The sequence below is a fragment of the Phaenicophaeus curvirostris genome, chromosome 3 (assembly GCF_032191515.1).
Source record: "Phaenicophaeus curvirostris isolate KB17595 chromosome 3, BPBGC_Pcur_1.0, whole genome shotgun sequence".
Classification (NCBI taxonomy): Eukaryota; Metazoa; Chordata; class Aves; order Cuculiformes; family Cuculidae; genus Phaenicophaeus; species Phaenicophaeus curvirostris.
In genome coordinates this window covers 12,045,715-12,071,690 of record NC_091394.1, presented here as the reverse complement: position 1 = coordinate 12,071,690, position 25,976 = coordinate 12,045,715, and the positions used below count along the sequence as shown (strand labels likewise).

General features: G+C 40.5%; 1 protein-coding gene across 4 annotated transcripts in view; it reads right to left on the bottom strand.

Annotated features, from left to right (window-relative positions):
* Positions 1 to 25,498, bottom strand: part of EPB41L4B (erythrocyte membrane protein band 4.1 like 4B) — a 167,909-nt gene extending 142,411 nt beyond the window's left edge. For all 4 annotated transcript variants that reach the window (XM_069853385.1, XM_069853384.1, XM_069853386.1 and 1 more), the window contains exon 1: positions 25,172 to 25,498. In XM_069853385.1, the coding sequence (XP_069709486.1) occupies positions 25,172 to 25,498 (327 nt within the window). The remainder of the gene's footprint in view (positions 1 to 25,171) is intronic.
* Positions 25,499 to 25,976: the final 478 nt, after the last annotated feature.

Below are 25,976 nucleotides of genomic sequence, written 5' to 3'. Positions count from 1 at the left end.
TCTACACTGCTTTCAATTTCAATATTAAGCTTGCACAGAATTAAAATACTTTAATTTGGAACACAGCTTATAAAAAGCTGTATTTGTTCTCAATATTATTGCTAGTGATAGTGTTGTTTATTCTGTGTCACTATATAGGTCTGTCTCCTTCCAAGTACAGACGCAAATTCTCAATTATCACACTGCTCTTTCAACACCCAAAACTCAGATGGAGAAATTCAGGTTTGTAATGATTCTTTCTACATTAGTTTCTCCTGTGCATTACACACTGCTGCAAGCAAGCTACAACTGGTAGAAGCCTGCTTTATTCCACGTGATTTAATAGCACTGAGTTTGTATTTCCTCCAACATATGAGGAACATTTCTTGATAATACACATCAGATAATCCTGGAATGTGGGTTCAGCTTTCACCTGAAGCACTGCTACTTTATTACAAGCAATCAGGCCAGTTTCTACATACTCAAAATACTCCAATTTACTGAAACTTCTGACTTCTCTGCTATCTGGGTTTTCAGCACGTTTACTGGCAGAAAAGTGTTTCATAACCTTCCAGTTTACTTTGAGGGAAAACGTATTTATCTGTACTACCCATGTTATTGTTTATAAGGCTTTAATTCTCTCGGTAATTGATTCTCATACATGAAAAGCCAAAAGAAAAAAATTAAACTTTTTGTTTTTTTTAAATGCCATCAGTTCTCCAGAAAATATTTACTATATATTTAGAAAAATCAAAGTTACATGTAAATGTTTATGTGTACTAAGATTAAGGGTCCTTTATTCCAAGAGTGAATAAAGCGAGTATATCAAGAAATTCACCAAAATGAGTTTTCTTCAAAATTATACACAAAAAATAAGCAACCTCTTCTAGCACATGTGTCATTTAGGAGTTGAAAAAGACAGCAATCAGGAATCAAAACAGGTATCACTAGTAAAGAGCTGTAGCCTCAACGTCTTCTTCAAATTGCACATACCACACACAAGAACAGAACAACATTCCAGCCTCATTCAAGTTTAAATTAAGATTCAGAATACCTAAGAGCTGTTATGAAAGCATCCATTAATTCAGCCTCTTTTGAGGGGAGGATGGGGGAAGACACAAGCTCTCATTTATTTAGGCAGCTACTCCAAGAAAACAGATTATCTTTCTAAGGGAATGTTAATTCTTCCATCTTTTCATCCAGCAACTGATCAACAACTCGCACATACCTGGGTTACGTAACAGGTTAGAGGCACACACTCAAAAATATAAAAGTCTTTTGGGATGCTTTCAGCAAAGTTTTAGTTATATGATAAGAGATTAAAAAGAGATTGAAATGTTTGTACTACTCGCTTCTTCACAGCAGATCATAGCACAAGCATGCAGTGAACACACTGGAGACTTGTCAGAGTACAACAGAGATAGAACAGTGTTAGAAATCTGTGTCTTAGGTTGAAACACAGTAAAACCTACCCTGTAATACATTTGTGGGCTCTGACACCCTATCTCATTATCAAAGGCAAGTGTGGTTCCCGTGCAAATTATAAAATTTCTTGTCAAAGGTCATTTGTGATGACTAGATGGTTATAACACTATCTGCAACTGATACATCAATTGTGTGGATAGTGCTGTGATATTTTTTTTCTTCCATACACAAACACTTAGGCACCATGCAAAACAAAGACCCCAGCAAACTAGCATAAAAATTACTATGCACTTCTGTTATGTTCTGGATGGCTAATTTTAATACAATACATATATTACAGCAAGAAAAGACATATATCAAAGCACAGAGTTGTGAAATTTAGCTGCAGCTTTCATGTTTATCAGACGGCAGGCAGGAGATAAGTGAATCAAAACCTCATTTTGGTTTCAATGCCCAGCAACATTCCTCTGTTCTGAACCTTTGCTCAACATAGCAGCTTCTATGCCCTCTCTCGCTCTTGGAAAGGGCAGAATATAGCACCATTTTGTACACAGGAATAAAGCTCCCCACCATTACTTCTCTTCAGTAACTGGGTCTCTACAAAGAAAACACGTCCCTGTGGATTCTGTGTCTCCCAGGAGAGACCCTCTGAATTTCCAGCTGGCATTGTCCATGGAGAAGACTGCTCGCTTGTGCAAAGCATAGGCTCTAGAACTTCTCAATCATCCCCAGATGCGTGGGTTCTATATAAAGGTAGCTTAGTCTCTGCTGTCCCACTTCCCTTGCTAATGCCTCATCTCAGCATCAACCACTCCGAAGAAACGGGGGCAGAGGAGGAATGCAAGCCAAGTGAGACGTGCAGAGAGTCCGAAAACCCACAGGTTGTATAATATCTGTTCCCTCACATTCTGCCTACTCTCATCCCACTTGTGGCAACAAATAGTAAATCTCCAAGTCTGCAAGATAAGAATCAGTTGACTCTTAGCTACCTTTAGCTGCCTAAATAAGAACAAAAGAACTGGGCTCCTGCTGAATGGTTCTGGGGAAAGGAACACCCAGAATGAAGCCGCAGCCCGCAAGTATCCAATACACAAACACTCTTTTATGCAGATAGAAGCTGCCATGACTTATTTTTGAAGTGCAAGACAGCATCACTGTCAGCCAGCAGTCTCCTTGGCCAAACTAGAAACAAAGTCCACATATACTTAAGTATTTCCCTACCAACAAAGCTAACAGACCTAAGGATCTCACAACAAAGCTAATGGACCTTAGGATCTCACAGACATAGAAGTGACTTGGGGAAGAATGAGTACAACAATCATTCTGGTTTAACTGAAACAAATCCAACATGATACATAACTGGAAAGCGTAGCAAAAGGACATTGAAGAATCACAACAGCACCTTATCCCAAGTTAACCAAAGCTCATAGTAGCTTACATAACTCTTCAGACTGAATTGATTTTCAGATAGCTGGGTTTTGAGAATGAGGAACTGAAGAGAGCAGATTACCAGGGCTCAAAAATGGCTTACTATGTAGGCTATAATTGCTGAAGACAAAAGAACTGGAGCTAGCATAAAACAGCCCTCCTAGAAGTTTTTAAATAGTGAAATGTAAACGATGAGCTCAGGTGAAAAACATCAATTCTTATCAGTAATGAAAGCATGCAAAAGGTTTCCATTGTATGGTAGAGAAGTCTTGGCTTATTCTCTTAACAAACCAGTTTCCAAAACAGAAGATAATGAACCCAAAGTGCATCTAAATGCTGTTGACTGCTAGATTTGCACTTACTCTCCACTTTCTCAAACCCTCACCCCCCTCAAACCGTACTTTAGAAGTAGGACATAGAGAAGATGGAGACAGAGGCAGTCTGAAGCTTGACACCTGCTTCAGAGCACAAAGCATGGCATTTTCTCTACAGAGAAAGAGATCTACATAAAATCTGAACAATGGAAATAAATTCATCATGGTTGGCTGCATATCATCTGCCAAGATAGCCTAACAGAAGATCTGTTTGCTCTGGGCAGGTGAAAGGCCTACTGAGATAATATTGTTTGCACTGCCTGCTTGTCTCCTGACAAGGGTGGGGCACTGGAATAAGCAGGTCCCAGCTTGTTGGCACAACAATAAACTCAGAAATACTCCTCTTACTTCGGTTGTGTCCAAAAATTTTCCTTGCGTCACTCCTGAGTTTCAGGTACAATGTTGAGGAGTCAGAGGGCTGTCTGGGACCAAGAACTAGAATGAAATCAGACCTGAAACACTGTTCAAGAAAGTAAATATAAGAGCATATAGCATATAGGTTATATACATGATGATACTGGACTAGAAGAACACAATTGCAGTATACCCAAAGCATACATCATAAAAAAAAGGACCTATGCAGTAGAACCCATCCAATTCCAAACTACAATTCACCTACACTAGCAATGACATATTTTTACCACAAGCCCCTATTAAACAGCAGTCCTAAGGCCACTCACATTTAGTATAAAGACTTGACAGTACGGCACCAGAACAACTTGCTTGGATCCCTTAATTAAAGGGGCATACTACATTTCCTTAAGTGTCTTTTCTCTTCCTGCCTCCCACCTACCTACCTAACAGCCTTTGGGAAAATAAAATCATCACGCAACAGTTAAAACATCCTTCCACTGTCATAAGCAGCTATCTTACATTTTCAGTCTGAATGAACACTGGCCTTATTCTAAGGCCCGTTTACAGTACAGCTGGATCAGTTCTTTCCTAGTTCATTTGCTTTCAATAGGGGCTTAATTCTGAATTCAAATGACAAATTACTCCAGTAACCACACATACACACGGCTTCCTCAAGCCTGGCATTTTTAGGTTTAATAGACCCTTTTAAATTGCCAATGTTTTAATTAGTATATAACATTATATACACGCTAATTGCTTTGGAAGACCTGTGCAAAGTAGACAAGCATTCAGCTTTAATACATAAATACCACAGCCAAGAAGGATGTTTTAGCTACTGAGAAGAGTTCATATTGTTGATTCATTTCATCGTTGATGCATTTTCCTGGCAAAAAGCTTCTAACAACATGAACAAAAAGAACATAATCCCTTAAGTATCAGGAATAAACCCAACTCTGTTGACCTGAATCTGTTTCCATCCTGTTTCCTTTACCTGAAAACTGGCACTCATGTTAAACGGACAATATATATAACAGCATTTAATGACTGATGGCTGCTGAATTAGCTGGCTCTGCTTTTCCAAATCACTCTAGGGAACCACTGTATTTGTTCAAGTAATGATCTTATTCAGATATTGCATTCTACTAAATACTTTCCTTCTTGCTCATTTAGGACTGCCAGAATTCTTCCTTTCAGAAAAAAAGATGGCACAGTCATTCCAGTTTCTGGACAAAATAACATCATAATCTGTACTTTATCTTTGCTAAACTTTAAATTGTACAAAGTGCTTGTGAAAACCTCTGTTACTGGGCGTGATAATTATTGCAGGAGGAAAGGGGTAGAAAGGAGAATCAGGATTGAAGCATGCTACGGTTGTGTACCTTGCTTGCAGTTCTTATTAGCAAAGTGTAACACTCACTGTAATTAGTCAGGAAACATGAATTCTGCTTCATTCTATAACACTGGCAGAAGTGCACTGAGGCGATGTCTATCAACAAAGTCAGCTTGTGATCTGGAGCCATTAAAAGGTGCACACGTTGCAGCCAGCCACCAAAGTCACATTCTTACTGTTGTTGCCCTTCCTCTCGCTTTTACTGCTCTTTTATTCATGTGACATTTTAAATTAACACAGAGTTCCCAACCTTTACACCACACTTTCCACAGCAGAGGCTGTGATCTCATTAGTTTCGAGAAACCTTATGTCAACCCCAATTTTAAAAAGTGCTAGCATAAAATTTTGAGAAAAAAAAAAATCCAGCACTAGAAAATGCAAGCATGATAACTTATAAAAGAAAAGATCCTCTGTCCGTCTATATCAGAGACTCTGTAATCAGAAATTATTTCACTATTACTTGACTGTTAGAGATGAGTATTCTAATGACAGCAGTCAGGTTTTCCCCTATCAGAGAATCTTTTCCTTTCATGGATGCAAGACTGGCTTTGACTGCAAACCTTTTCTTTCTTTTTCAGCTTCTTCCCTCAAACTAAACAGGTACATCAGTGACAGAGAAGAACAAAGGCAACCATTTTCCTTCGTTTTCTAAATAAACTCATTATTTATCTTCCCAAGTTCAGGTTAGCTTCTACATCAAAGACAGTTTTCCCAACAATGTGCTAAGTACTGGTGCCAGTTTGTTTATCTACTGATTTAGAAGAGCTTTTATCACTCTGTAAATCTTGTGGTCCCAGAGCTGCACTTGGAGTTTCCTTTGCCCAAAGCAAGTACATATGCATGAACATACAATTACAATAGGAAGACAGGAAACGGTCATTAAAAATTCATGTGAAAAGCACAACAGCTTCAGGAAGAGAATGTAAACAAAACCCCAAATTGTTAAGTCTCATGAGTTTGGTTTGTCATCACAGTCCATCTCCAAATGAGTCATGGTAACTCATAACATAGAACATCAGATAGCCACAAAGCACACACAGCAAAGTTGTATCGGAACAACAGGTGTACTTCACCGTTATTAGAATAAAACCATCAAGTTACTGCATTCTGCAAGCATAAGATCACTAAGGAATGCAGCAGATTTTATTCAAATTTACCAGTGTATTTTTTAAAAAAACCTTTCCCAACTCACATCATCTCACATTTGCACATATTTCTACGTGAGTTAGCAAACACCCTCAAATTCTTAAGGGTAGGGAAAAACATGTTTGACAATCTCAATTTGATTTTTCTTTCCTAAAACCATGCAGCAAATTAAAGACATTTTTTTCCTCAAGACTGTTGCAGGAATATGCAAATTCAATGTGTCAAAATGAAGAATGACTGCTGAGTTGCATGGTTTGCAACATTCATTCTTACAAATATAAACTAATTATGACAATTTACACAGGCTACCAGTACAACTAATGCAATCTCCGCCTTTAATACAAAAACATAGGACTTCATAGTTGTTTTGAAAAATGCACTTTGAATGGATTGCTATAAGCTGTTCAGTTCATAACTTCGGTATTTTGCCATTAATCTTTTCATGTGTTAATGCTTAACATTCCATTTAACTAAATCCAAATATCACTAAGGCTATAAAAACCAGTTTAACCCACCTTTTGACTATTATTTCATTACTTCAAGACATAGTCATGCTTTACTTGTCAAGTCTCCATAGAAACCAGTTTACAACATTTACCCTCATCTAATAAAAACAAATACAATAATCCTACTTCACCTATTGTTTAAGATTACATCAATGGTCTCAGATTGGCAGCATCATACTCCTGCATTTGTTCTTAAAAGATGCTTTACAGATGGCAGTCTGTAAACATATGCCCTCCAAATAAATGAAACTTTAGTTTTTGAAGGAGCCAGGTTCCTCAAAAAACAGAATCCCAGGTGAAGTTAAGCCACAGACAGTAAATACTTCTTCCACATTGTGATCAAGTACCAAAAACCCACTTCATATCATAAAACCCACAAGTTCTAGCTCTGAAACATTTCTAACAAAAGACGAATTTCAACACAAAATATCATGAGAAAAGAGTATTCTTCTGGAGATAGGAGATGATAACTAACTACTGTTTGACTGACTCATTTCCCACAGTACTTATGCAAGTCCACATTCTCTCCACTAGGCTACACAACAATATGCTATGAGCTTGGCATACCAGAACCAAGAGCTTTTCAAATACAGAGAAAGAAAAACAGTGCACAGAACTGGTGTGATAAGGATAATCACTAGGGAAGACAGGTTAGCTCTGCTAGAACCATACTAAGACAAAACCCCAGCTACAGGGCCAGCCACATTAATGCACAGTCTTGCATGTATTGGCCGATACAGCTGAATATGATGAAAAAGGATTATCACAGTAAAATTGCTGTCTCCTGTGTCAGCAACATGAAATTTGGAGAAGGTTGCAGTGACCACTTGGCCAATTCTTCAAGATTTGTTTATAAAATAAGTAACATACATGTCTTAATTACTGCTCAGGAACATGTAGAAAACCAACAAACTAGTGATGCTAATAAGAAAAATAAGTGGTGATACCCCTTTCCCCATCCTTACCAATGAGGAAATAAAAAAGAAAAGAAGAAAAAAAAAAAAGGTGAACCGGCCTGAAAAGCAGCTCTATTTAAATGGCATCTTTGAGAAATGACATGATCTGAATTTGTTCTTTTGAGTGTATTCTTTAAGTTCTGTTCAATCTGTTTTTCATATACAAAGCCACTAACAATTCAGGTTACATATATCATGCTGATATCAAATTTAGGTCTCAGACGATAGCTGAAATCTTGGTCACAATTTATTAAGACAACTTCATACTAAAAGTATAAAAAAAATGAAAAGCTCTAGTTAGTACAAGATATCAGGTTGAGTTTGAAGGATGATCAGATTAGAGACAGGAGGAGGAACAGAAGAGAGGAAAAGAAGGGGTTATTTTTCCTCTCATTGATTCCTTAATGTAAGATTTAATTAACAACATTCAACTGCACTGCACTATAGGAATGACACTTTTCAGACCAAGGACATCCTTGAAAAGACAAAGATGGTAAATTAAAACACTGGAAGCAACACTATTTTCTACCTCACAGCTAATTCCTCAATCCGGGAAGTACTACAAAGCTCTTACACTTGGGGTCTTAACACACCCAACCAAAGGCAACAGAGTTTCACACTTAAATACAGAAGCTCAAAAACATCACGGCAATAAGTAAGCAAAGCACTTTTCTTTCTGTCAGAAAAGAAGGAGCTTAGCTACAAGGCTCTAGCAATCTTCAGGGCCAATGCAGCTCTACCAAAAATTACACTGAAATTTAGTTAAGTCAGTTCCTTACCCTTAAACACATGGTGGTTATAAACTACATATACAACGTTATATATATACACACACACATATAGAAACAAAGTTATAAACACACAAATAGCTCATGACTGATTTGTCATCTCTGTTGTAACTGCAGACAGTCCTCCTGCTACTAGTTCATCTGCACTGCACTCTGGACCTAGGAGTTACATTGAAACAAATTTCACAGAAGTCTGCCAATTTACAAGCACGTACCTATTTCATCGGGACTGGTAAAGCTGTAAAAAAAGTATATTAAAATATCCTGTGCATCATCTAAAATCCAAACATTACATTTAAACTTTGACTGTTTTATTTTACACTGACAGAATAAACTAGTAGTTTATGTGTTTAGACAAGTCATACATTTATACAAATTTAGATGTTTCCTCCTCCTCTCAGAATCATCAGAAATGTTTAATAAGAGTTTCAAAACAACCAGAGGGCTTGACTTCATTAATATGGAATTGCCTCCCTGATACCACCCTTCCACCCTGTTAACCTAAAACACTTGTGCTGGGGGAATATCAAACCAAATTTTATTATCAATCTGAAGAGTTCATGACACATATTTGGTTTTCTGTGATTACAAGTGTGTAGCAAGTCACTAACACATACTCATAATACCTATAACCTGTCTAGATCAGCTGTAGTACAGACAGAATCTTACTTTAGGAAATTATCAGCTTGGTTTGTGCTTTAGCACTATTGTTAAAATTCTTCACAATCAACCTTCCCGCAAAAAAAAACCCAACCAAACAACCAAACAAAAAACCTAAACCCAAAAAAATCTTTAGGTTCCTAATTCAGGCTTATTGGGTATTACAAAAGGAAAGCTCATCTTTTCCACCCTACAAGGTTATCACAAGATGTCACTTCAATCCAATGAAGAATGTGAAAGCAAAAAGAACTTTGCACTGTAATATTGCAATACCTTTAGTCAACTTCCATTATTTGTGCAAGGTGAAATACTGCTTCTAGAACAAAGTCCAGATAAAATAAAGCGCTATAGCTAAACTAACTTCCTCAGACTCGTGCTAGTCAAGAGGCTCTGCATCTACACAGAATGTTTTATATTTTTGTAGCTTACTAGTCCAATGAAGAGCCCATCTCTCCTGTGGACAGTGTTTCAGATGCCATTTTGGCCAGTAAAAAAAAAAAATTAAAAAAAAAAAAATCAAAATTTATTCCAGAAGTACACTTGTAGTAGTTTCCAGGGCTCTCCCTAGACAAAAATCCCTCTAGGGCAATACTGTGTATGCAGGAAGAGCAGTCCAGAACTGCACCAAGAAGCCTGAGAGGGCAAGTTATCAATACTCCCAGCTCCTCAGAGGACCACAACACTACCTGGCTCCCATGACATCTGTAATACTACAGGCATGGAGCTGCTAAACTAAAATAGTGAGATCATGATAACACAAAAACTAAGTATTTGGTGATTCTTTGCTCGTGAAGTGTGCTAGAAAAGAAGACCTATCCTTATTAAGGCGGAGGCCCAAATTGTCAGCATTACTGCAGCTGTTGAATATATCAGTACTCATTACACAGCATATGCTCCCGTGACTCTGCTAGAGATCACCATTTCCTCAACAACACAAAACATACACTTTATTTTCCTTAGTCACTGCAGTGCAGTATCTCAAAGCTTAAACTCGTATTGGTTATTCAACAGACTAGCTAAGATACAGGTGCACACACATCCTTCTGCCAGTTTAGTCACAGAGTGAAACAGCTGAAGGCAATAACATCTTAGGCAATCTCCAGTAATTTTTTTTCAGAAGTTTATCAAAGTCTCAAGTCCTTCTGTCCAGAAGGGGATTACAGACCTCATCACCATACCACCCAGAGAGTAAAACACCTTCAAAGGTGCTTTGAAGGTGTAAATTTATTATTTGCTGCTCCTCACAAGATGAACAGCAAATGCTTATGGCTTAAAATAAATAAATCATAATAAAAGAAATAATCAAGTCTTACATTGGAAACCTTCACCCACAAACATGAAAACGAGCACCTCTCAGCTCAAGTAATGACTATAAGAAGATCTTTTCAGTCCTGGTTCTATTTGAAACTCCACAGATCAAACCTAAGAAAAAGGTGACCATCTCCAAAATTCCTAGAATCTTTCTAATTTCAGTATTGGCTTTGTTATCCTTATCAATTCTGGCTCCCTATTAGATTTTGAAAATAAAACCTTATCATGGATGGGTCCAGGAAACAATAAAGTAAATAGCAGCATCATTTATACCACTCAAGAAAATTAAGCTTCATAAAACCAGTCTAATTTCTTCCTCCATAAGACCATACATCTATTTGATTGCAACAAAAAGAAAACTTAGAATATGCTTCTACAAGATACACAACTTTGACACAGCTCAGCTCTTGCAGATCCAGTTTGAGCCATTTCCCCCTATTTCTTTCACTGAACTACACTGCTGCAGCAACTAAGCATTTCTTCTCCAACTTCATAGCAATCTGCCTGAATTTAGTGGGGCAGACGAGGAGCACTGATGATCAAACTATGCTCTAGACACATGAATCAAACCTTTCCTAAAGTGATTATTTATACCCTCAAGGCCCAACTCAACAACATCAGGGGTTTTACAGCCCTTCCTCCTTCAAGGAGCTCCCAATCTGAACATAGATAAGTCTATGGGACCTGATAAGATGCATCCCAGAGCCCTGGGGGAATTGGCTGATGTAGTTGCCAAGCCCATTCCCATGATGAAAAGTCATGTATGACCAACTTAGTGGCTTTCTATGATAGGGTAACCGCAGCAGTGGACACGGGTAAACTGATGGATGTCTATCTGCACTTCTGTAAAGCCTTTGACATGGTCCCCCACAACGTCCTCCTCTCTAAATTCGAGAGATATGGATACAATGGGTGTATGGTACAGTGGATCAGAAATTGGTTGGATGGTTGTATTCAGAGAGTAGCGGTCAATGGCTAGAAGTCCAGATGGAGATCCATGACAAGTGGTGTCCCTCAGGGGTCCGTAATGGGACCAGTGCTGTTTAATAGCTTCATCAATCATACTGACAGTGAGATTGAGTGCACCCTCAGCAAGTTTGCAGATGACACCAAGCTGAGTGGGGCAGTTGCCACTGCTTGGCCACTTACTTATGCCTTATCTTTAACAAATGTATGACATTCAAAGCTGAAAAAAGCATTTTTTAGAGTGAAATAACCCTGGATCTGATCCCTGAGCTGGCTTTCAGCACAGTCCCACAAACAGCTGAAAGGGCAGGTATCTGCCCACAGCACCAGGAGGGGAATGAGAAGCCAAGAATTCTTTGAATGGGTATCGAGCATGAAACACCTGTACTCTCTCAAAACACAGCTTATGAGACAGTCCAACAAAACCAAGCATAAACATTCCTAAAACAGATGTGTGTAGTCCATGACAGGCATATATTTTTTAAAAAAACCAATCAGGAAGGGAAAGGAGGAGAGCAGCCAGCCAGCAGCACTGTCTGTGCAATCCTGGAGCATCCTGCTCACAATAAGCTGTGGAAAACTGGATAGTTTTCCCTTGGAGGGAACTAATAAAATTGCTCATGCTTGACCTTCACAAAACTGGCACAGTAGCAGGAGAAGATGGATCTTGTTGCTTGTACACAGAGATTTGCATCTCTTGGGTATGCAGAATTGCATCAAAACACTACAGCTGAATTGAGTGAAACCACAGGTCACGCACAGGAACAAAAGTTCTACTTCTACTCACTAGGTCAAAAATAGTGCCCTGGATTTCACTGGCATTGTAATGATTCTGGTGTAACAAGAGAAAACCAACTGACCATGAGCTCTCAGTGTAAAGCTACAGCCAAGAAATTAAACATGAGCCTTGAATGCATAACAAGGGAACATGAAGCAAGGAACAATGCCATTTCCTACACTATTCAGCAAACATTATAACAACATTGTAGTGCCCAGATCAAATGTCTGCACATTATGCACAAAGACAGAAATAAAAAAGAAGCTATAAAGAATAATTTGGAGTCCAAAAAGCATCTGGAAATATATGTTGGGTTTTATCTGTTTAGACAATCAAAGGTAAGGCTAAGAGGCGATTTGCACATGAATTTCACATACCTTCTTCACTTGGAGAATGCTTTTCCCCCCATAGTCCCAGGACTTTTTGTTGCAGGAGTGCCCAGGTACTAAGACAGGGGATAACAGACCTGTTATTATTCTCAAGAGTCCAGGTACAACTCAAATAAGTAACTGCTTGTCATTAAAGACTCTTAAAGGCAGACATACTAATGAGATCCAAGGAGAGAAGTAATGCTAAAAAGTGACAGGATTAAAACATTCTTGAAAGAAGTTGTAGAGACTGATCAGTGAAGAAGAGAATAAGCATTCAAAATGATCCTTTTCTGACCTGAAACAAATCTACCATTCAGAACTTATTAATTTAAAGGCCATCCATATGACTAATATAATATAATATAATATAGTGATAGTACAAATGATACATAGGGAGAACAGTCACTTGACTTCCATTTAACATCATGACATCCTTAACAAAAGATCTTAAAAGGAGGAACAAATGGGAACAGAAACAGCTGGCCTCTTCTCCCAAGTGACAGGGGACAGGACAAGGGGGAATGGCCTCAAGCTCCACCAGGGGAGGTTCAGGCTGGACATCAGAAAAAAAATTTTCACGGAAAGAGTCACTGGGCACTGGAACAGGCTGCCCAGGGAGGTGGCTGAGTCACCTTCCCTGGAGGCGTTTAAGGGATGGGTGGACGAGGTGCTAAGGGGCATGGTTTAGTGATTGACAGGAATGGTTGGACTTGATAATCCTGTGGGTCTTTTCCAACTTAGTGATTCTGTGTGATTCTCTGATAGCCACTTACTCAAAGCAAGTTTTCCCAGTTAGCAAATACGGTAGCTTTATTGATGTATTGATGAAACTGCCAGTGCTTCAGAGAGATGGGGGAGATGCAAATAGGTAACAATAATCATATTTGTGATTTTGTGCAAATACTTCATTTTAGCAATTCCCTTTGAAAAATAATTACTTGTAAAAACGGTTAAGTTCTGTTAGTACATGTAAGTTTGTATCCGTTTAGTAAGGCCATAATAAAATCATATCACGCTCTACCTACCCAAGTACAAAAGTACAAAAATGTATGTCATAAATCCTAGCTACTCAAATATCAATTCCACTCACTACTGCGACCAGGAACTAGCAGTCTCATAAGAGCTTTTGAGACACAAAAGTCACTTTGAATAACACCATAAATTCATTTAGCTCTGAAACCAAAGCTGCACGCTTGCCTTCTAACACTATGGTGCCTATTTCTGCGTTTATAAATTATCTTTTAGCTATAAAACCTCTCCAAGCTTATTAGCACTGTTGGTTACATTCAGATATAGGACAGAAACAGAAGCCTACTATAGAGCACACATTTCTTCTTAAGCCCTGCACCCAGTCTCTGTGGTTTGCCTCTTCCTCTGCTGTCTGGACAGAGGTTACCCAAATCTGAAATTTCACAAAAAGTACTTTTCAAGCCAAGCAGGTGACAGTCTTGAAAGTACACAAAGTGGTCACAACTTGTCCCGCTGGAACTGCACTAGATTCCTATTTTGCCTTCAGGGACATATTACCAGCACCACAAACTGCTGTTGGATTGCACACAGGGACAGAGAAGTATCTGGCTGTTTGTTTCCAATGAGGGCTTTCACTTTATCTGCAAGTCCACAGAAATAAAAGAACTTGGTTCTCCATCTCACCTGTATGAGCTCTTCAATGCAGACAGACTAGCATGCCCTTTTACAAATTAGAAAATAAAGTGAGAGAAAAAGCTTTATCCTCAGACGTATCAGGACTTGGAGTCTGACCCAAAACTTCTGCAAAAAAACAGGCAGCACTGTTCTGAGAGTTGCTACTTGTAGGGAGAGCTCCCCTGGCCTGCAGACTTTTCATGGTACCTATATATGGTGGCTCTCAAGTCATTTAATGCCACCCTTGTCTTAAACAGCTTTCTCCTGTAATGAGGTTAGTGCATACGCAATAAAGAAGAATTAGTACTCTTTAAATATTGCCCTATCTATCTTCCTAACCTAACTATGCATTTACCCTGTAGCTTGCAAAAAAAAAAAAAAAAATCCCAGCTTTTCTGAAGACCTTGCTAAAGATTTTAGTATTACTTAAAAGCTCCTTAAATTAAGAAATAAGTATTTAGTTCAGTAAACAGTGACACGTCTTAGAAATCCTGAAAGCAAAAGAAACAAAGTTCATTTTGAAGGTTATTCTTCAAGACAGCACTTGCACTTCAGCTTGCCCACTTTCAACAGTTATTGAAAGTCACAGTGAAGCCACTGAGCTTCTTCAGACTATTTTTCATAACAGAAAGTTTCCAGTGTTCAGCTTACTGAAATGGGTGGGATAGTTCTCCACTCCTAGTATTACACTAGTACTGAGAAACTGAAAGTTGTAACAGAGAAAAAACTGTTTTCTGAAATGAACTTTTGATAAACAACATTTTGCATTTATAGAAGACCACGTATTTTTACTTCATCTAACAATTTTTCAGATTATGATTATGCTGTAAATGTTATCAGATCATCTGTTTCTCCTTGTCAAAGAAATATAAAATTCTTTCAGGAAAAATACTTCTATTGGTATCTAATACCATAACATGGGAGGAAGAAATCAAGATCCTCTTTCCTGGCCATAACCACATTCTTAAAACAAAATCTGCCAAAAGAGCTGAACTTTTTTTAAAAGATATACTTCACAAACAAATTATAAACCAAAATATGCAGGTATTTAATGTAAGAATACATCAAAATCCAGGCACACAAATTGTAAAATGAGAATATCTGCTCACAAATTTCAATAGCAACAAACAAAACCCACTTTTGCCACACAGCAATGATTTTTTTCTATTTCTACTTCCTTCAGAGAAATGTACTCATCAACTTCAGCCTGGTTTTGCTGATACAGACAAATACTCAATCTCTTTCCTCATTTTCCCCATATTTTGTAAACATCTTTACTTTTTAAAGCTAGAAAAGATGCATCAGAAAGGTTTTACTATAGGATAAATTTATAATGCAAACAGTAGCATCAACATGCTACGCAGGAAGAAAATCAATTGTAAGCCACACCAGCAAAATAGGGGATGGCCCAGAGAATTCAGGAGGAAAAAGTGGTGAAGTCAGTGAGTAACCTCAGCCTGTTTCCAATCCTAAATTTAAGCATACCAAAAAAATATTTGTTGTACAGATAACGTCTCATAGATTGATCTCCTAAAATACATTTAATGAACTACTAATATCCATCAGTTAATAAAAATTTCCCCTTCCCAGTACCTACTGTTCAAACAACTTGAATATTGTGACATATGTTTTAATGTCCCAAAAGCTCCCCTATTCTAACACCTAAAACCAAGGTTTTGATTCCCTATTTTATAAGTTTTGCAACAGTTCATCCAACATAGAAAAGCCAACAGTGACATATCATTCCATGGAAGGAAAAAAGTGAAGGGAGACAGACAAAGGCAGATGATGGCTCAAATACTCGAAGAAAGAAAGGAAAAATCAACATTTAGTGGCTTCACTGGCCTCTGTTCAAGGCATCAGTAAGCAAGTTGCCCCATTAAAAGGAAAACCCATCAAAATTAACATCTTCTGATAAATTTGAAGTCAAGAACAGAACTTCAATGTGCTGCTGAGAGCTGCACACAGAATTAATTGTGCAAGGCAGACACTGGGCATGTGTAGAAGTCGCTCTGCAGCTGGGTATTCCAAGCCACAGCTCACATGTGGCCTTGGCAGATGAGGCTTGTAGGTTCGTGAGCGGTCATGGAGCAGGGCTGGGAACACTCCTCCTCAGAGAAAGGAGGTATCAGTAATAAATAAGAAAACATCCTGTCACTCTCTCTTCATTGCTGAAGAGCAGAGAAAACAGGAAAAAAACCCACTAAATCAAGCCAAATATATGAAATAGCAGGAAGAGGGTTGAAAATTAATGAAGCCTTTTGCACAATAAACAAGTTACGTTGCTGCACTATTAAATCAGCTCTTCTCTCCATGGAGCTACAGCCAGGATGTCTGACTTCACATAGATACATAACGGCATCCAAAGATGACAACATGAGAGAAGATAAGTGGACCCTGCCCACTGGACTTCACACTTCAAGGGTGCTGCCTACCATAGTGATGCGACCTATTTTGAAGAATACCACCACTCTTCACTTATTTGCTTAATTCAAAGAGATAACAGACTCATCATTCATCATCTCTCAAAGCAAAGCACTCATGGAAGGTTTGTTATTCAGGAAGAACTACTACTTACTGAGTAGCCTGAATATAAAACCTACATACTGCGGATTTGCATCTTTACTGAATAGTGATCTTTGTTGCAACACAACGATTGTACAGAGCACTGGCATTTTCAGACCTCTATAAAAATGGAAGTTTATGGGTCTGGTCTTCTTACAGAAATGCATGTCCTCAATTTAAAAATCACACCATATCACAGCTCCAGGAACCACTAACAAGGTATGAAAGAGATTTATTACACACTTAAATGACAGAAAACAGCCTTGATCAATTCTAGGGAGGAACAAGGGAGAAAGATAAACTTAATAGAACTACTCCTTTTCTCAGAAAAGGTGGAAAATATTCACTTGTGCAGTTAAAGCAGTTAACATCTAGACATTAAGTCATTTTGTTTGGACTTAACACCACCAACAACAAAAAAAAAAAAGACATGATGCAGTTAGCATCTTTATTTCATCCAACAATATTAAAATGAGAATTTGTTCACAGCCTAGGATAACGTTAAAGCTCATTCTCTAACACAACCTACCAGACTCAACACCGTGAAATATACACAGTATGAAACTTTAACTTAAAAATTCAAAGCATTATCCTCATTCACTTCCAAGGTTAAGTTTCCTTTGGCAGAAAAAGAAACAAGTGTTTTCCCAGACAAGACTGCTAAGTTACAGCTGGACTCAATCTTAAAGGTCTTTTCCAACCTAAATGATTCTATGATGAGGCACTAACGAAAATAATACATACAATCAACTACTAGTACTATGAAGAACTACTGTGAAAAGCATTATTTCCAAACAGCCATGAAAGAACTCATCCTTGGAAATAATGTTGCAGTCTACAATAATTTAATTGCAGGTTGTAATCCCTAAGTTATAACACTACACTTTTCTAACCGTATATTTGATGTGGGTACATCCATATGAGTTCAAGTTCTTCAAAAGAAAGGTCCTACACCCTGAACATATTTGTATAGAGTTATTTGTTATATTTCACAAACATCAAATTGGACCCTCCATTAGGATTTCTAGTATCTAATTATCATATAAACCGCACCACATGTATTAAGATAATGAAATACAATAACATCTCAATTCAATCTGTTTATTGGTATACTAAACAAACAAACAAAAACCAAACAAGAGATGACATTTGGTATTTGTTTGGGTAAACTATCTGTGTTTCCATAACAAACAAGGAAGGGATATAACCTGAATCTGTACAGATCAAAAACATGAACAGTCAATATAAATTGACTCAATATTTTTCACATTTCATAGCCGGAGTCTGAGTCTGGAACTTCAATAAATATTTCAAAATAATATCATCACAGTATAGCTAATGGTCCAGGACATACTTAAATTGATGCATAGAAATAATTGGAAATGAAGAGCAGATGGGCACTCTAAACACTTCATTACCCTCCAACCTTTATATTTCTAATGCAGAAAGAAAAAAAAGAACATTTACCACAGTATGCACTGGAGAAAAAATACTAAAAAACCCCATACATTTCTCAAGTAATTTAAAATACTAACCCAGAAATGCTGTATGTACAGCTAACAGCTGTCAACTTCATCTTTCTAGCAAACAATAAAAGAAATTATTTGTATTTATCCTTACATTTTACATTGCAAAGGGCCTACAAATTCAATTACATACATATTCTCTTTTCTTCTCTCAACCTCTCTTCCCATTGCATTTGAGTTTTTAGGTGCATTTTGTTGTCCACCATGAAACCATGAATTTTTAAAGCGAGAAGGTTTAGCCTTTGAATTAACTGTTTCACCAATTGCTACCAATGTTCCTCTAATGCCTGCTCTACAACTGAGAATGTTTAATTAACACAAGCTGTCACCTGCATCTTCATGCCCTGACAGACAGAACACTTTGCTATTCAAGCTGGCTGAATAAGCTGCTGATCCAGCCACAGACCCTTGGCCACAGCTGGGAAACTGCATTTTTGTGGGGAAGAAGCAGGACTGAGGACTGTTGTTAATTTGTACAACTGCGAAGAAGCAGGAGTAGAGATATCTTCCCCTCTCTGTTTCAGAAGATAACTGGACAGACAATACATCCCATACTTCATATGCCATTTCTAGCTTCGTCAACATTTCAGTCTGTTTCTTCCTATACCACCTTCTGCAATCCAAACTAAACTAGTCCTCTGCTTGCTCTTCCATATGGGCTACACTTCTAAAGCATTTTTGTTCCTATTTCCTGCCTTACAGGAACTTTATGCACTCCCAGGCATTCTTTTTCCTCTTCAGGACTGCTACTAAGAACCTGAAGCTACAGGTGTGCTACCTAGCAATCTAATCTAGAACACAAATACTGGGGAAAAAAAACCCAACGTATTAGATGCATGCAGTTTACAAAAGAAAAAAAAACATTCCAACTGTTCTGAAAGTTTTGAAGTTTTCTTCTGAATGAGCATCTCCATTCAAACCCATTGTGGTCTTCAGGGTTTCTCCAGTCTTTATGGTCACATAATTCACAGTCCAGTGCAAAGAGCTGCTACTGAAATAAATTTTTGTGCTAACAAGCAACCGGCCCAGCTACATTGACAGTTTACACGGTTACTTTCGCAGGCACAGCTGTGTTCTAGTCAACTGTAAAAAGGTATCTGAAAGAATGCATGCAAACCCCTTATTTTCTCCCCATCTCTTCAAATGCATAAGCTCTCCATCAGTGAATTAGTACCAGCTGCTTGTGGTTGTGTCTTTGTAGCGCACTGCTCTTACCATTGGCTTTCTCCCCCTCACTGGTTGTCAACTCTTTGCAGCAGTAGTCCTGTTATCCTGTCTATCTGTGTTGCATTGAAAAATGGCATTGGTTTCCATAAATAACTAATGGAATTCACAAGCAGAACTTATCTAACATATGCTGAAACACAACACGGTTCATGGTCTCCCCCTTTTACTATGTACTGTTGAAATGTCTTTTATCTACTGCAGATTTATTGGGAATGTTTGGTGAGCACATCGAGGACCTAAAATTCCCTCTTCTCTCTCAAGAAACTAACACTACGCTTTCCTGAAGCCAAGCTGCAGTCACATGCTCATACCCCATCTCATTCCTGTTTCTCTGGGGCTGTGTATGTCCCTGACTCCGTACGTGATTCTACTATGAATGCTTTTCACACACCTTCAGTGTACACAGCAATGCATCAAAGTATATGGTACACGGATAACATAATTAAAGGCTACTGCCAGAAGACAGCACATCGAGTCCCAGCTACAGTTACTTGATCAGAGCTGTAAAGCAATGAAAAGACATTTCAACAGGAGCTGCAGAAGCAAAATACTCAGCTCCTTCTAAAAATGGAGCTTGATCAGTTTATGAAGGGGATTATATCTGCTGGTGCTCACAGGAGTTCATGAACATGAGAGGCCTTTCCAGTGCTGCAAACGTGCTTCTAACACTCTCCATCAAGTACTTTAATTTAATGTTGTCGAAATCTAACTTCTGTATAAAGAAGGCATATTATCAATTTCATAAGTGATAAAAGCTTTAAAGAATTAATTAAAAGAACCCTTCCCCCATCTGATGTAACATATCTACTACTTGCGTGGGAGCAGCCCCTCAGTTAGGAGACTCCAGAGAATGACTTAAATCTAAGCGTCCTCATGAACATTAGTGGATTTCTCTAGTTAATATTCCTTAAATGTCATGTCTGATGTAAAATAAAGAAAAAAACAAGTTTTACTTCTCTGCCAATATTACTAAGTTTATCAAGTCAAATACCCTAACCAATAATTATAAGAAAGAGATGACCTTTCAAGACTTAATTTAACATTTACTTTTGATGTAAGCATAGAGGTCAGATAGCAAGTTTTGTTATGTTCATGTTACTCGAGGAAAAAAAAAAAAGGATACAACAGAAAAGATTAAAGAATAGAAAAGGGTATTGAAGAACATTTACTATCTCTACCCTGAAGTGTTTCCATAGCAGCCGTAACAATTATTAAAACAGATACACCAAAAGGAAGGCAAAGTAGTAATATAAAAGCTATCCATCCGAAAACAGTTCATAGATTTGAAGAGTTATCGTTGACTTATTAATTTTATCATTAAATATCACCTACTTTCTAACATATCACAGGTCTTTGCAATAATGTTCACAGCAGCACAGAAATGTATCACAGCAAGGTGATTTTTAGAAAGGAGTATTTATGATGGACAACATGTTGACAGATGTGGCTTCATGTCACAGAAAATGTAAGGTATCCTATATTTGCTTTGCAGGATGAGGATTTCCATAGTGGTGTAAACCTAACATTAGTTCCCTCTTTTTTATCCCACTTGTATTATATAAAGCCAAGAACACCCTACACATGTTCATTGCCTTCCTGCCCTCCCCCAGCTTATCACAGAATACTGTTTTCAGTGGCATTTAAAAAAAGAGACTTAAATTTCTGTTACTCTGGACAGTCTCACTGAATAGCCATCTTTCATATCCTCCCTTTAAACTTCCATAAGATGCACTGAATTAAAAAATCACTGACTAGGTTTTTAGAAATGTTAGCAACCATATCTTGCAGTCAACAACAATTTGGCTTTCTGGCCTCATCCGGGAACCATCCATAGACTGTTCTGTTTACATATTAACTAGCAGGCATCATCACCACCGCGTAAATGTCAATGCTCTTTCCCTGCATTCTTTATGTAAGAACGCCGCATCATTTCCAACCAGTTTTTCATTCACTAAACTCATGAGTCTTCCAGAAAAACACAAGCAAGATTGTTTTGACAGCAGTGAGCAAGTAGCCTTCCATCTACTTACAGCTAAGTTACAAACCCTGAACAAGTAACAGCCTCCAACGCAAGGGAAGATGCAACACGAAAGATACTAAACAGGTTCTCAATGGCATTGTTAAAAGAAATACACCAATACCTATACCAGAGGAAGGAAAGGGTGGTTTCTAATGCAAGTTTTTTCTGTTTCCTTGCTTCAATTCTTATAACTAAATTTCAGATGGGCAGACATGTGGTGTCAGGTCAAGAGGAAGTAATGACACCATTTATGCTCTCCTTCCCATGGGAAATCACCCCACAGCAAAAGAACTGGTCAACTGCCACTCACTCCTATACAAGGATACAATCTTAATAGCATCTCACATTCAATACAGACCCCCGAGGACCTTGTGGGTTTGAAAAGCCATCCAGCGCATTATTCTATTTAGAAAGAATACTTTCAAAGTACGTGATTCTTGCCTTAAGAGTGAACAGAAAAGCCAACGCCATTAAGAAATCCTTGAAATTTCATGCAAGAAGCTGAATATAGATAACATTATCAAGAGGTATCTACAGTGCTTTGAATAATCATATGCTGACATTTGTACGGGGATAGCTGGGTAGGAAGCAGGTACAGGAAAGGCAGAGAACACCTACCGGTTAAAGGGCTCACAGCACCATAGGAGGGTGGGCTAGCAGATGGGGTAGTCTGAGGGCTGAGGACATGCAGGAAGAAAGAATAAAGTGCAACACCCCAGAAATAAGTGGGTGTGGAAATGCAGATAAACAAGAAAGATGACTCTGGTCACAATATTGCTGCACAGCCCAGAGAAGGACAGGCTAAGGAGACTCAGAAATCAGGGCAGATCTCTACCTCTGTTACCACCATAGGCAGACAAGAGCTTACCAGGTTTGTAGTTTCTAACACAGATACTGTCACATAAATGCTAATGTTAACCCCAAAGACAGTTACCAAACTACTGATGCAGGATTTATTTTTCCACCAACCCCCACATATGAGAAAACACTGTGGCAAAATCTGATATATTTAACTTAGACAAAAGTTTTGGGGTTTTAGCTTCATGTTAATGTTAAAATAAAACAAAAAAATAAAAAAAAACCTTGAAGCTTTTTTCCTACATGTATAGCTCCAGTTTTCCCTCACTCATGTCTTTTCTGTCATTCCTCCATACAAACAAAGAGATCTTCTAGTGTTTAAAAACTAATAAATCTGTAAACTACTTCTATGTGAAGTCTTAGCTAGCAGCCTAAAAAGTTGTACTTACAAAAGTAACATGTTCTAATATCAAGTTCCTTTTTCCTCAAGAAAGGCAACCAGGGTGTAACGTTACCAAGTAGTAAAAGGACTGCAGTCTGCAGATGCCAACATTTCCTGAAACAAGTGCTTGTGAATCTATTCAGCAGCACAATTAAGTCCTCTGCAATGATCTATGTACTTGACTTCATGTGTAAGCTGCTTACTGGTGATGAAGCCCACAATCCCTCATTTTCCATAAAATTTGAGCTGAAATGGAGAGAGACCACCATACACTATTTTATTCTTTTAACTTGAAAAGATGTTACTCTGTTCATTCAGCTTAACTGGTACTGTACCACAGCTTCCAAGCATATTCTATTTCAGACCCTAATCCCACAAAAACATAGAGCTGCATGCAAAGCTCAGAGAAACTTTCCTGATCAACTTCTATAAATGGTGCAACACCTCTTTCAGTTTTTCCAGCTCTCAGTGTGGGTGTTACTTTCTATGAAAGAAAGGCAAAACCCATGAGGAACGGATATGTAATTCGATAGAACGGTTTTTAATCCTCAAAACATTGACAGCTATTACATGCTCCAATCTTCCACGAGTCTAGGGATTTCAGTGAAAAAAAAAAACACAAAAAAACACCAAAAACCCACCCAACTTTTGCCCTGCCTATGGGCAAATGAACTACAATCACCATGTATGCAGCTCACATTCTGAAAACACTGACAGTCTAAGCTTTGTTTGGAGGTCAAATTCAAGCAAAAGTCATCAACAACTCCTTCACCGGACCAAGCAGATACTTCCATGCATATTCAATGCTCAAGAAGCAAGAGAAGTGCCATTATCTCATTTTCTTTTTTTCCTCATTTTTTTTTGACAGACTGTCCCAAACAGGCTCTACAGCAACAGCTGAACTCTGATACATCAGAGGGAGTATAACCTTAGGCAAAATATTTACTGAGCTTATCTACATAGAGCTCCGTAAGTAATCTTTAGCATGCTGATAACATTCATCAAGTCTTCTTTAGAAAAGATTTGTGCTGAGATGTTAGGAGGACTGCAGCAAGTTGTGAAGAAGATGCAAGGAGAGGAAATACATTAACATTTCCAATACCTAGAAATACATGATCCAGTCTGCAAGGCAAAGGAGACCCGATAATTCTGCAGCAAGAATCTCTAGGTGGCTCCATTCACACGCTTCTATGCTCATTTGTAAGAGTCTTACTCCATCTCTTCAGTTTCTTTTAAGCAGAAACCATGGGGTTGCCAAATTCCATGTTTCAGTGAAACGATGCCAATATATACAGATCGTTATTAATATGAAGGGCACCTAACAAGACTCAAAAGGTACTCTGAAAAATCAAACGTTCTCTCTTTCCCACGACTGGAGATTGAAGTAGGTGCAACGTATCAGGTTGTTACACCCATTATTAGCAAGACTCCCCCAACCCGCTTTTGCAGATCAAGCTTAATAGCTGGTGATCACTTGGGTTGAAACGGAAAAGAGATATAAATATTTCTCAAACACGATGAACTTGCGTGCAATTTCACGGGAAACTTGATTTTCAAGAGGGAGGCAAAAGGTGAGCAAAAAAGCGGCTGGGCGTCGAGTATTTAGCAGCTGTGGGAACCAATGCCCAGCAAACCTCAAACTGTGGAAATGAGCAACAATCAGAGCTTCCTCTGGAGAGATACAGGGGCACACGACGGGCTCTGGGGATGCTGGAACACCCAACTTCACCGACTTCCACATCCTCATCCCTCCAGCACAGCAGCAGCAGGAGAGGGGAAAGTTGTGCTGCGGCTGACGGGGCTCTCCTGGCTCGGGGGGGGCTGCCCCCGTCCCGGGGGGACGGGGGCAGCCCCCCCCGAGCCAGGAGAGCCCCCCAAAGGGGCGGTGGGACGCCTGCAAGACATCGAGAGGCGGCGGCGCCGCTCCCCGCTGGAGCCACAGGTGCCGCCCCGAGCCGGAGGGCCCCGAGGCGCGGGCACCGCCGGGCCCTTCAGCGGGCGGGGGGCTGCGGGAAGGCACGCCCGCCCCTTTCCATCCCGCAGGGGCTGCGGGAAGAACCCCGATCCCTTCTTGCAGCAGGCAGAGGCTACGGGAAAGAACCCCCTTCAACCGCGCGGCAGGGCAGGGGTGGCGAAAAGAACCCCAGACTCCTTCCCCCCACGCGGGGGGGCGGCGGGAAGCGCCCCGACCCCTTCCCTCACGCAGCCCAGCGCTGCGGGGCAGGGGGGAGAGGGGAGGGGGCTGCGTTTTAGCCACGGGGAGGAGGGTAGAGGAGAGTAGAGGAGAGCAGGTGCCTCCCCGCTGGCTCCGGGGGAAGGGAAGCGGCTCCAGCCGGCAGGAGAAGGTGGGGGGGGGGGGGTGGACACCGTGGCGGGGCGCGCACCTGGCGGCAGGTGCGGCGGAGAACGGTGGGTGGGGGGGGAGGGAGCGACGGGCCGTCGCTAGGAGCTGGGGGCACGCAGAGAGGCGCGACAGGGAGGGAAGGAGGGAAGGGGCAGACCCCGCACGCTACTCACCGGCAGCTCCACGCCGACCTCGGTGCCGTCCAGCAGCAGGACGCGGCACTGCAGAGCCGCTTTGCCGCCGCCCGCCGCCGGGATGAGGACGGGGGCTCCGGCGCCGGGCGCTGCCCCCGCGGGAGGGGGGTGCGGCGAGGACGGGAACCCCCCCGAGCCGCCACAACCACCACCACCGGCGGCGGCGGCGGCTCCTCGCGGCCCCGCGTCCCGCTCGTCCCCCTCGCCGCCGAACCCCCCGCGCCCGCCGCCGCCGCCGCGCCCGGCTCCTCGCCCGTAGCGCTGCATCGACCGCCGGCCAAAGGTCCTGCGCAGGAACCGCAGCATCCTGGGGCGCCCTGCCCGGCCGCTCGCACCCGCGGCGCCTCCCGCAGCGCCGCAGCAGCAGCGCCGCCCGCCGGGAGCCCGAGCGCCGGGGCCGCCCCGCCCCGCGCCCGCCCCTCACCGCCGCCTCCGGCCGCTGCGGGAGGAGATTGGGGGAGTGGGGGGGGGGCGGGAAGGGGACGGGGAAGGGAGCGCGGCAGGCTTCGCCGGTGCGGTAGGGGAGCGTGGGAAAAGCAGCCCCTCCTGGCGTTTAGCTCCCCTTTCTCGTTTCTGCCGCTGGGAGCGAGGAGGGAGCGAGGGTTTGATCGAACTGCGGTAGCCGGTCCGGGGAGGTGGGTCTGCCCCTGTGCTCGGCACCGGTGAGACCGCTCATCGAATCCTGTGTTCAGTTCTGGGCCCCTCAGCACAAGAAGGATGTTGAGGCTCTGGAGCGAGTCCAGAGAAGAGCAACAAAGCTGGTGATGGGGCTGGAGTTCAGGTC